The sequence below is a fragment of the Moschus berezovskii genome, chromosome 4, assembly GCF_049115385.1.
Source record: "Moschus berezovskii isolate FMDL1 chromosome 4, NW_MosBer_1.0, whole genome shotgun sequence".
In the NCBI taxonomy this organism is placed as follows: domain Eukaryota; kingdom Metazoa; phylum Chordata; class Mammalia; order Artiodactyla; family Moschidae; genus Moschus; species Moschus berezovskii.
The window spans coordinates 26,994,880-27,008,256 of NC_142463.1; the positions used below are offsets into that span (position 1 = coordinate 26,994,880).

At 37.7% G+C, this 13,377-nt stretch overlaps 1 protein-coding gene across 6 annotated transcripts in view; it reads left to right on the top strand.

Moving 5' to 3' along the window:
- Positions 1–13,377, top strand: part of ZFYVE9 (zinc finger FYVE-type containing 9) — a 189,735-nt gene that overhangs the window by 75,396 nt on the left and 100,962 nt on the right. For all 6 annotated transcript variants that reach the window (XM_088835291.1, XM_088835290.1, XM_088835292.1 and 3 more), the window contains exon 2: positions 9,220–9,325. In XM_088835291.1, coding sequence (XP_088691417.1) covers positions 9,256–9,325 — 70 coding nt within the window. In that variant the 5' untranslated portion in view covers positions 9,220–9,255. The remainder of the gene's footprint in view (positions 1–9,219; positions 9,326–13,377) is intronic.

The window sequence follows — 13,377 nt, forward strand, 5'->3', positions numbered from 1 at the left end:
GACACTTCCTTTTTCTTTTTTGTTTAATTGAAATGTAATTCACATACCATACCATAAAATTCACTCTTTTAAAATATATAGTTCAGTAGTTTCTATATATTTGCAGAGTCTTGAAGTCATCACCACTAATTCCAGAACATTTTCGTCACTCCAAAAAGAAATCTTGTATCTGTTAACAGTTACTCCCATTTCCCTCCAATTCCTCCCAGCTGCTGGCAACCCACTAATTTACTTTTTGTTTCTGTGCCTATTTTGGACATTTCATATAAATGGAATGATGTAATCTGTAGGTTTTTGTGTCTGCTTCTTTCAGTTACCATGATATTTTCAAGCTTCATCTATGTTATAGCATATAGCAATACTTTATCCATTTAAATTATCATACACTATTATATTTTGTTAATATATAATACCACATTTTATTTGTCCATTTATCAATTAATAGATCTTTGGATCATTTTCACCTCTTGGTGTTATGAATAATGTTGTTCTGAGCATTCACAGATAAGGTTTTGTGTGAATGTATGTTTTCATTTCTCTTGGGAATAAGCCTAAGAATGGAATAGCTATGCCATGTGCTTAATTCCTTTTAACTTTTTGAGGAACTGCCAAACTATTTTCCAAAGTTGCCACACCATTTTACTTTCTTCCCAGCTACATGTGAGGGTTCATGTTTCTCTCCATCCTCATCAAAGTTCTTATAGTTTTCTACTTCAGCTTTAGAATCAGGCATTTTTCTGTGGAGCCCTTGCTCTTTTTAGTGAATAACAATATTTATAAATAAAATCTGGTGCTAGGTATGCTCATTGCTACATGGAGTGGAGGTGGGGATCTGCTGCTCCAAGGTTCTTTGAATATATGTGTACACACACACACTTAGATCTGTGTTTATTGCCAGAAATATGTTTATTGAATACAAAAACTGTGTTTACTTTTTACTATAAGTATGCTTATTGAAATCCATGAGCTCAAACTGACAACTTGGATTCCAAACCAACACTGCAGGGTTCTTTCGGTTTTTCTCTTTTTCCACATTTGCATTGCAGTGTTCTTTCTAGTTCTCAGTTTTCCCCTATTTTAACCCCTTCTCCACCAGCGAGAAACCTTCTTCCTGTTACCCTTTATATCATCACTTATCTGATCCATCCCTCTGCATGTAGTCAGTGCCCTATCACTGTCTTCTCCCTTTGGTCCTTCTAGTCCTGCTCAGGCTGTGACCTGCCACCCTGGACTGCCCTCTTATATCTCCTCCTCACCCTTCCTGCATGTGAAGCCATCTTACCCACTGTGCTGTCTCTCTGCTACACCATCCCCTTCATGTGGACGCCTTCCTTACCTCTCTGGGACTCTTAACAACCCACGCTGGGCTGTGCTGCACAGGCAGTTTCCTTCCTTCCTGGGGCTGTGACACGTTATGCTGGGCCACCCCTATGTAAGGACATCTGCTTTGCCACACTTGGGCTCTGACTCCCCCCATACACAGATGCCCTCTTCATCTGCTCCCTGTTTATTGAATTATTAATAATTTTCCCCTTTATTTTTATTTTTTCAACCTTTTATTTTAAAGTAACTATAAATTCACAGGACATTGCAAAAATAGTATAGTTTTTGTGTATCCTTCAATTACAGTTTTTCTCATTTGTTACATCTAATGCAACTGGAGAAAATATAAAATCCAGGAAATTAGTATTTTATTTGTCCTTTCATCAGTTGATAGATATTTTGGTTGTTTCTATCCTTTTGCTTTTATGAATAATGCTGCTGTGTGCATATTCATGAGTGTATATAGTTCTATCCCATTTATCACAGGCAGATTTCTGTAACCACCATTGCAATTTCAGATACAGCATGATTCTGTCACCACAGGTATCTCCCTTGTGCTTCTCCTTTATAGTCATGTGAATTCTTCTCTCTCCACTGCCACATATTTAATGACTTCTTAAAATTAAAAACATTATTACAAGTCACAGGAAGAGAAGAACTGAGCAAGGATAGAGATAAACCATGTTATGTTCATGAATGGGAAAACTTAGTATCATTACCAATCCTGAGGGAGGGGCAGGCTACTAATTCTAATTTCTGAAGGTTGATTTTATTGGCACTTTTTTCCATTGGGCACCATAGCTGAGTCTTGGGGCCACTTGGGGACTTTTTCCTTCAGCTCCTGGCTTTATGCGGAGAGCCCAGTCTGGCCCTCTGTAATGCAGAAACTTCTAGAAGTTTACAGCCAATGGTTCCCATCCTACTTTCTAGCTTTCAAATCCTGGGTCTGAAGGTTGCTGTCTAGTTTTGTAACCCCTGTGACTGCCTCCCTTCAGTTCTCACTCATTGCTGTGGCTTGATCTCTTCTTTGTTAAAATGGCATATTTCTCTTTCTTGGTTTTGAATTTCACTGTATAAACTCTTTAAAAATAATGTGTTTTATCTAGAATTTCTGTTTTCAAAGTATAAAGGAATGTTTTCCACTACAAGCTTAGTACACTTTTTTCCTTTTCTATTGAAAAATTTCAAGCCTGTAGAAAAGTTGAAAGAATAGTATAGTAAAGAATATACAGTGAAAGAGTAGTACAGAAATATCTATCACCAGGTTCATCGATTTCTACTGTTTTGCCTCTTCCTTGAGCACTTTCCTCCTCTCCCCCTCACTCGCCACTCACTCGCACTGACATTCACATATTTTTTTTCCTGAATTATTTGAAAGTTAGTTGCAAAAGCATAACACTTCTTCCCCAAATAGATACAGTACGTGTCTTCTAAGAGTAAAGACATTCTCCTACAAAATTTAAATACTTATCACATCCAGGAAAATGATTATTATTCATTGTATCACTAATGTATAGTCCAAATTCCCCTGATTATCCCTTACGTGTCATTTTTTTTGCTGTGTATTTTATATGTATATTTCCTTGATCCAGTTAGTATTCATGCATAACGTTTGGTTATTTCATTTCTTTAGTCTGTCTCAACTCAGAATTGAATACACTGAATTTTTTTAAGAATTCAGGACAGTTGTCTTAGAATGCCTCACATTCTACATTTGTCTAATTTTTCATGATTCGATTCATATTAAACAATTTGAGATAGAATACCTTGTAGGTAAATGTTTTAAATTTATCGTATCACATCAGGAGATGCATATTGTCAGCTTGTTAAACTGTTGGTGATGCTGCTGCTGCTACTGCTGCTGCTAAGTCACTTCAGTCGTGTCCGACTCTGTGTGACCCCATAGACAGAAGCCCACCAGGCTTCCCTGTCCCTGGGATTCTCCAGGCAAGAACACTGGAGTGGGTTGCCATTTCCTTCTCCAATGTGTGAAAGTGAAAAGTGAAAGTGAAGTTGCTCAGTCGTGTCCGACTCTTAGCGACTCCACATGACTGCAGCCTACCAGGCTCCTCCATCCATGGGATTTTCTAGGCAAGAGTACTGGAGTGGCTTGCCATTGCCTTCTCCGGTTGGTGATGCTAAACTTGTTCATTTCGTTAAGGGAGTGATTATTGCATCTTTTCACTGTAAATGTCCATTTTTTTCCCTTGGGACATAAATCATCTATAGAATGATATTTTGAGGCATAGTGAAAATTTTCTTCCCCACTGTTTACCTAAAGGTTTTAGGCATCCGTTTTTGATGCTTGCCTGAATCAGTAGTTATAATTGGAGTTCAATACAATTTCTTGAATGGCTGTTTATACTGTTCATTTATTTATTTCACAGGTGTTTATGAAATAGGTGCCACATTAGGTTCTGTGACAGTCACATGGTGAACACTGTCTAGTGGGTGTCTTGGGGTTATAGCTCAGGGATGGAGCATTTGACTGCAGTTTAGTGGGTGCCTTGTGGTATCTCTGGTGTGGTGGGAGAGACTGACATTAATCAAATAATCACACCAATGTATATCTATAATAAGACTGACAATTATTATAAAGGGAAAGGTAAGGGTACTTTGAGAGATTATAAGGAGAGATCACCTTTTCTAGGGATTCAGGGAAAACTTCTTGTGAAAGTGGTATTTGAGCTAAGAACTAAAGATGTAGAGTTGGCCAAAAAGTTCCTTCAGGTTTTAAGTAAAAATAGAAGACACATTTTACATTTTCACCAGGAAATTTATTGAGTAACATATTCACTGTTTAGTTCTACTACCCTTTGCTGTTTTTCTGGCAACTTCATAATTCCATCTTCTCAAAACTTTATCTCTTTGAGTAAAGAACTGTTCCAGGTGCCTTTTACAGTCTTCTGGGGAATTACAATTTTTTCCATTAAGAAAGTTTTATAAAGACAGAAATAAATAGAAATTCAAAGGTGCAATATCTGGTGAATACAGCAGGTGAATCAGAACTTCCCAGCCAAGCTGTAACAGTTTTTGCCTTGTTGTTCAGTTGCTCAGTCATGTCCACTCTTTGTGACCCCATGGACTGCAGCATACCAGGCTTCCCTGTCCTTCATCACCTCCCAGATCTTGCTTAAACACCTGCCCATTGAGTTGATGATGCCATCCAACCATCTTGTCCTCTGTTGTCCCCTTCTCCTCTTGCCTTCAATCTTTCACAGCATCAGGTTCTTTTCTAATGAGTTGGCTCTTTGCATCAGGTGGCCAAAGTATTGGAGCTTTAGCTTCAGCATCAGTCGTTCCAGTGAATATTCAGGATTGATTTCCTTAGGATTGACTGGTTTGATCTCCTTGCAGTCCAAGGGACTTTCAAGAGTCTTCTCCAACACCACATTTCAAAAGCATCAATTCTTCAACGCTCAGCCTTCTTTATGGTTCAACTCTCACATCCATATGTGACTACTGGAAAAACCATGACTGTGACTATACAGACCTTTGTTGGCAAAGTGAGGTCTCTGCTTTTTAATATTGATGTCTAGGTTTGTCATAGCTTTTCTCCCAAGGAACAAGTGTCCTTGCTCCTTGTTTTTGCCTAGTCATCCAAGAAGCATTCACTCTTACATTGTCCTGATGGAAGATTATGTGTTTTCTGTTGACTAATTCTGGATGTTTTTCATTTAGTACCACTTTCATTTGGTCCAAATGGGAACAGTACTTGTTGGAATTCATTGTTTGGTTTCTGGAAGGAGTAGAAGATTCCCTTCCAATCCCACTATATACACAATATCACTTTCTTTGGATGAAAACCATCTTTGGTGTAGTTAGTGGTCCATTTGCCCCATGATCTCTTCCATTCCATATTATTGTACAGTATTTACTTTTCATCACCCATCATAATTTGTTTTAAACCCATAACGTTTTATGTTTTAAGTAGAGAATCACACACAGAAGTACAGTCAAGAAAATTTTCATTTACCTTATGTGGAACCCAAACATTAAAGTGATTCACATTACCAAGCTGGTGCAAATGATTTTCAAGGCTTTATTTGGATATATTGAATATGTTGGTTTATCTCCTGTGTGGTGTTAACATTTATTGTTCTCAGTTAATGCCTCGTTTTGATTGACATCAACTTCAACTGATCTACCCAACCGTGGTGCACCATCCAGCGAGAAAGCTCCAGTGAGAAAGCTCCAGCCCAGAACTTCACCGACCACTTCTGATATGATTGATCAGTCATAGCGCCTTCTCCGTATACTGCACAAATCTTTTGTTGCATTTCAGTTGTGTTTTTATCTTTCTTGAAATAATAAAGCATAGTATGCCAAAAATTTTACTTTTTTCCTTCCATCTTCAATGTTAGAATGTCTACACAAAAATTCACCAATTTGATGTTTTTTTTTTTTAAAGTGCACTCTGATATGAGAGCTGTCACAGTTTAACAAAATTGTTTTAAATGAAGTTAAAGACAACTAAGTGCTACTAGAGCCACCTTAGGGGGAAAAACTGATAAAACTTTTTGGCCCACTATTTTGGCAAGAAGTGTGTGTATTGGAGACAGATAAAAGGTCTCAAAGAGAAAAGGAACATGAGACATTGAAGAAATATATATTCAAGTAGTATTCCAGCACAAAGCATAGTGTCTGCACATAATAGGTGCTCAATAAATATTAGTGGAAGGGAGGATAGGGCTGAATATTAGCCCATGTAATCACTGTTGCTAGATTATTTATTTTATAATAAAAGGATCAACTCCAAGGCTTAAAAACTTAAATAAAGCATTTATCATGTGTGAGACAGTATTTTAAATGTGTTATCTATGTGAAAGTGAAAGAGGAGAGTGAAAAGGTTGGCTTGAAGCTCAGCATTCAGAAAACAAAGATCATGGCATCTGGTCCCATCACTTCATGGGAAATAGATGGGGTAACAGTGGAAACAGTGTCAGACTTTATTTTTTGGGGCTCCAAAATCACTGCGGATGCTGATTGCAGCCATGAAATTAAAAGACGCTTACTCCTTGGAAGATAAGTTATGACCAACCTAGATAGTATATTAAAAAGCAGAGACATTACTTTGCCAACCAAGGTCCATCTAGTCAAGGCTATGGTTTTTCCCATGGTCATGTATGGATGTGAGAGTTGAACTGTGAAGAAAGCTGAGCACCGAAGAATTGATGCTTTTGAACTGTGGTGCTGGAGAAGACTCTTGAGATTCCCTTGGACTGCAAGGAGATCCAACCAGTCCATTCTAAAGGAGATCGATCCTGGGTGTTCATTGGAAGGACTGATGCTAAAGCTGAAACTGCAATACTTTGGCCACCTCATGCGACGAGTTGACTCACTGGAAAAGACTCTGATGCTGGGAAAGGTTGGGGGTGGGAGGAGAAGGGGACGATGGAGAATGAGATGCCTGGATGGCATCACTGACTCGATGGACATGAGTTTGAATGAACTCCGGGAGTTGGTGATGGACAGGGAGGCCTGGCGTGCTGTGATTCATGGGGTCGCAAAGAGTTGGACATGACTCAGCGACTGAACTGAACTGAACTGATGTTAATTTATTTTATCTTTAGGTATGTACTGTTATTACTCAGTTTTGCAGATGAAAATTAAGTCACAGGTAATTTGAATACTGGACTTCCCAGGTGGCTCAGTGGTAAAGAATTGGCCTCCCACTGCAGAAGACGCAGGAGATGTGGTTTCAATCCTTGGGTCGGACAGATCCCCTGGAGAAGGATATGGCAACCCACTCCAGTATTTTTGCCTTGGAAATTCCATGGATAGTGGAGGCTGACAGGCTACAGTCTACGGGATCAAAAAGAGTCGGACACAACTGAACAACTGAGCGTGCACGCAGGCACAAATTGAATAACTTCCCTAAGGTCAAGTAGTTAGTAAGTGAATTGGAAACTAGGATTAGAAGTTGGACGGTCTAGTCCTAGAGTTTATATTCTTGTCCATTATGCTGTAATTCTTACTGTTGCTTAAAGTATAAACAATACCTTTCTCAAATTTACATTCCAGGGCTTCCATAATATAATGCCTATCACTACAGGTGTGTCCTGCTGTTACCCATGTAAATAAATCCTTGTTCCAATTTCACTGATTCCTCAATAATTGTCCATTCCTAGTATGTCTCTCCCTGTGTGAAATTTCACTTGTGCATCTTTCCATGTGGAAGACTATTACAATTTTATCCATCCTTCCAGACCCAGCTCAGATCCATAAATAATGCCTGCCTTGACCATCTAGACTGATCAGCTGGTCCATTTCTTGAACCTTTATAGTACTTACTCTGTAATACTCACCTGTTAATTTTGACAGATTAATCATTTAGTTTCTTGCACTGTGTTGTTATTAAAATCATTTTGATTACTATTTAAATTTTCTCATTTAGCAGTTTATCATTAAGTAAATGATAAGATTCTTGATGTTAGGGATCGTATCTGAGACTTCATTTGATCCCAGCACCCTGCATGTAGTAGATGCACTGTAAATATGTTGATCTGATTGTTTCTGTGTCTTAGCTATTGTAAATAATGCTGCAGTGAACATGGAGGTGCAGACTCTCTTCCAGCTAGCAATTTAATTTTCTTTGGATGTATACCCAGCAATGAAATTACTGGATTATATGGTGATTATACTTTTAATTTCTTAAGGAGCTTTCATACTTTCTGTAGTATCTGTATCAGTTTGCATTTCCACCAATAGTACACAAGGATTCTCTCTTCTCCACATTCTCACCAACACTTATTATTTGTTTTCTTTTTTGATGATAGCCATTCTGACAGGTGTGATGATATTTTTGTGGTTTTGATTTGCATTTCCCTGGTTATTGGTGATGTTGAGCATTTTTTCATGTACCTGTTGGCCATCTTATGTCTTCTTTGGAAAAATATCTTTTCAGATCCTCTGCCCACTTTTAAATGTGGTTGTTTATTTTTTTGATGTTGAGTTATATGAGTTCTTTGTATATTTTAGATATTTACCCCTTGGTGGATATATCATTTGCCAGATCTTCTCCCATTCAATAGGCAGCCTTTTTGTTTTGTTGATAGTTTCTTTTGCTAGGCAAAGTCTTTTTACTTTGATGTAGTTCCATTTGTTTATTTTCACTTTTGTTTCTCTTGGCTAAAGAGCCATATCCAAAGGAATATTGTTAAGACTGATGTCAAAGAGTATATTACCTATGTTTTCTTTTAGTTTTATGGTTTCAGGTCTTATATTGAAGTATTTTTATCTGTTTTGAGTTTATTTTTGTATATGGTATGAGAAAGTAGTCCAGTTTGATTCTTTTGCATGTAACTGTCCAGTTTTCCCAACATTTATTCAAGAGCTGTCTTTTCCCCATTCCCTTTGTTATAGGTTAATTGCCCATACAAGGGTGGGTTTTTTTCGTAGTTCTGTGTTCTGTTCCATTGATCTATGTGTCTGTTTTTGTGTGAGTACTATACTGTTATAATGGCAACCCACTCCAGTATTCTTGCCTGGAGAATCCCATGGACTGAGAAGTCTGGTAGGCTACAGTCCATGGGGTCGCAAAGAGTCGGACACGGCTGAGTGACTTCACTTTCACTTATACTGTTATAATAACTGTAGCTTTGTAGTATAGTTTGGCATCACAGAGTATATTATGGGGTGGTTTTTAAATAGTGATGTAATCAATCACCTTATTAGTAATTGGTTTTTTCATATTTTCTATTTTTTATGATTTAGTATTGGTAGGATGTATGTGGCTAGGACTTTATTCATTTATTCTGAGTTGTCCAATTTATTAGAATATACTTATTCATAGTAGTCTGTTATGATTCTTTGTATTTCTGTTTTATCAGTTGTAATATCTGTAAATTATATTTTCATAATTGGGAGTATAATAAAATTTGATCTTTTTTCTAGATTTAAATAAGTCTCTCGAGTGGTGTTTTCTCACCGATGGAGAATTACTTCCAAGCAGAAGCTTACAACCTGGACAAGGTGTTAGATGAATTTGAACAAAACGAAGGTGAGAATTTAGTTTGGTGACATTATTTGAATGTATTTATGATATAGAAAATGTGGGATTATAAGAGGATCCAGTACTAAAACAGAGAAGGTTGGGTCCAGTGCCTTATTAATGATAGTATTATATATTAATATTCAGAGGAAGAACTAACATTTTTTTAGCCCTAACTATGTGCCAGATACTAAACTAACCCATAACCTTACGCTAACTCCTGATTCATGTAAATTTGAAACCTATTATTTTGGGATTTTATTAGATATATGTAGTTGGGCTTTATAAATATGAAGTGGAAAGTGTATTGTCCTTTCAGTTTGGATCATTTATACAAGTATCTTCTCACTCTCTTCTCTGGTTTCTTCCCTGCTTGTATCATAGTTTTTTGTCATCTACACAAATGTTACACTTAATCATGTGAATACTGTCTCTAGAATACCACTGACTCTCATTAATGAAATTATAGTTCTTTACCTCGGTCTCTTTGCAACTTCTGTAGGTTCTAGTAGAATATTTTCTATATAGTTGATTTGCAGAATATTCCTGTTGAGTCAGTAAAAATTGTCGCTTTAGTTGAAATATAGAGTTTGCTTACCAAAAACAACTCCTTTAAAAGGAGAATGATTTCAGAAGCCAGATTTTTTGCAACTATGCTGATCATTTGTTTTGAACTTTTTCTTTTTTTTTAATTTTTGGTTGCTCTGGGTCTTCATTGCTGTGTGGGGGCTTTCTTTAGTTGCGGCGAACAGAGGCTACTCTTCACCACAGTGGCTTCTCTTGTTGAGGAGCACAGGCTTTATGCATGTGAGCTTCAGTAGTTTCAGCATGCAGGCTCTGTTGTTATGGTGCATGGGCCCAGTCTCTCTGCAGCATGTGGAATACTCCTGGACCAGGAATTGAATTCATGCTCCCTCCTTTGGCAAGCAGTCTCCCATCTACTGTACCATCAGGGAAGTCCTGTTTTGAACTGTTTTTTAAAAATCTCAGTTGTTGCTGTTTAGTCATTCAGTCGTGTCCAGCTCTTTATGACCCCATGGACTGTAGCATGCCAGGCTTCCCTGTCCTTCACTGTCTCCCAGAATTTCCTCAAATTCATGTCCAATATGTCGGTGATGCCATCCAACCATCTCATCCTCTGTCACCCCATTCTCCTCTTGCCCTAAGTCTTTCTTAGCATCAGGATCTTTTCCAATGAGTTGGCTCTTTGCATCAGGTAGCCAAAGTATTGGAGCTTCAGCTTTGGTGTCAGTGAATATTCAAGGTTGATTTCCTTTAGGATTGACTGGTTTTATTTCCTTGCTGTCCAAGGGACTTTTGAGAGTCTTCTCCAGCATCACAATTCAAAAGCATCAATTCTTCAGTGATCAGCCTTCTTTATGGTCCAACTTTCACATCCATACACAACTACTGGAAAAACCATAGCTCTATCTGTACCTTTCTCGGCAAAGTTGTGTCTCTGCTTTTTAGGTTTTAAACGCTGTCTAGGTTTGTCATAGCTTTTCTTCCAAGGAACAAGTGTCTTTTTTGTGGCTGCACTGCACTGTGGCTGCAGTGATTTTAGAACCCAGGAAAATAAAATCTGCCCCTGTTTCTATTTTTTCCCCATCTATTTGCCATAAAATGATGGGACTGGATGCTGTGATCTTAGTTTTTTGAATGTTGAGTTTTAAGGCAGCTTTTTCACTCTTCTCTTTCACCCTTATCGAGAGGCTCTTTAGTTCCTCTTCACTTTCTTGTCGTTAGAGTGATATCATTTGCATATCTGAGGTTATTGATATTTCTCTTAGGAATCTTGATTCCAGCTTGTGATTCATTTAGCCTGGCATTTTGCATGATGTGCTCTGCATAGACGTTAAATAAGCAGGGTGATGATGTACAGACTTGACATACTCTTTTCTCGATTTTGAACCAGTCCATTGTTCTGTATCTGAATTAACTTCTGCTTCTTGACCTGCATCCAGGCATCTCAGGAGGCAGGTAAGGTGGTCTGGTATTCCCATCTCTTTAAGAATTTTCTATAGTTTGTTGTATTCCACACAGTCAAAGACTTTAGTGTAGTCAATGAAGCAGAATTATGTTTGTTTGGAATTCCCTTGCTTTCTCTGTGATCCAGTGGATGTTGGCCATTTGAACTCTGGTACAGCTGTACATCTGGAATTTCTTGATTCACATACTACTGAAGCCTACCTTAAAGAATTTGGAGCATTACCTTTCTATTTCTAGTATGTGAAATGAGTGCAATTGTACGGTAGTTTGAACGTTCTTTGACATTGCTGTTCTTTGGGATTGGAATGAAAACTGACCTTTTCCAGTACTGTGGCCACTGCTGAGTTTTCCAAGTTTGCTGACATATTGAGTGCAGCACTTTCATAGCATCATCTTTTAGGATTTAAAATAGCTCTGTTGAATTCCATCGCTTCACTAGCTTTGCTCATAGTTATACTTCCTAAGACCCATTTGACTTCACACTCCAGGATGTCTGGCTCTAGATGAGTGACCCCACCATCATGATTATTCCGATCATTATGATCTTTTTTGTATAGTTCTTCTGTGTATTCTTGCCGCCCCTTAATCTCTTAAAGGAAGTTCAGTCCAGTTCAGTTCAGTCGCTCAGTCGTGTCCGACTCTGCGCGACCCCATGAATCACAGCACGCCAGGCCTCCCTGTCCATCACCAACTCCCGGAGTTCACTCAAACTCATGTCCACAGAGTCGGTGATGCCATCCAGCCATCTCATTCTCTGTTGTCCCCTTCTCCTCCCGCCCCCAACCTTTCCCAGCATCAGAGTCTTTTCCAGTGAATCAACCCGTCGCATGAGGTGGCCAAAGTATTGCAGTTTACATGTTACCAAATCTCAAGTCTCTGCTAGCCCAAATTTGGGCAACTCAGGATTTAACCATTTAGCAGTCAGAGCATATTAATCCCCTTCTCCATGCAATCTGAATTTTTTTTATGGCTTTTGCAATCTGACATTTCTAGCTTCTTTTCACTACATTCTTACACTAATTCTTTTTTCACCTTAAACTGATTTACTTAATTGCTCTTTCAGATTCTTGTGCTTGGGGCTATACTTTTCCTTTTTTCTCTTTTATATATGTCCTGTTTCCAAGTTTATGTAAAATTGTCTTTGAAGCCCAGCACATATCCTCCTGCTTCCTTGAATTCAAGTTTGCTGCATCAGCCTATAAAATATCTTTGTACTAAATTTATTTTCTACTACTACATAGTAGTTTTCAAATACTTAATCTATCATATACTGCTAGTTAGATATTCATGTTTGTTTTACCTACTTCTTATTTTTCCAGCGAGATTATGTACTATTTGAAAGCCAGACTATCCTTTAATCTTATATTCCTCAACCTCAGTGCTTTTACTGTGGTATCACTTAGCATGTTTTTATTGTGTACCTACTGCATATTTATCAGCATTTTTTATTGTGTACCTATTACATATCAAGTGCTCTGCAAAGCTAGGACTAACAATGATGGGAAGAAGTGGTTTCTGGCTGAAAATGTCAGGTAAATCATTGCATTTCAGTGTAATAAATGCTTTGATAGAGATATGAACAAAGTGCTAAGGAAACCTTAAAGATTAATGTTGCTACTGAGAGGAAGGGGCTTCCCTGAGTCAAATCATATCTATGTAATTTCAGGGCTGTGATTATCAGATTTACTCTAGGAATAAAGCAGGAAAGGAATTAATTGCAAAGTGCTTTGTTTCTTACTTCTCTAATTAGACATACACATAGCACTATAACTTGGGAAAGTAGCTATCATAGTTATGATCTGTTAAAAAATAAACAATAAATGAAATTTTGATTATTGATAGAATATAAAAATGTTGATTTAATATGGCAAATGCAGAATTTCTGCCAAATTTCCTCAGTATAATTATGAACCTAAGAAATTATGTATTGTAACATGGTTATAAGCAGAATTTGACATACTGTAGGAAACTTTTAAACTTGTTGCAGACAAATTTCAAGTAAATAGAATAGTATAATAAATTCCTGTGTGCTCATTACACAACTTCAGTAGTGATTGACATGCTGCCATTTT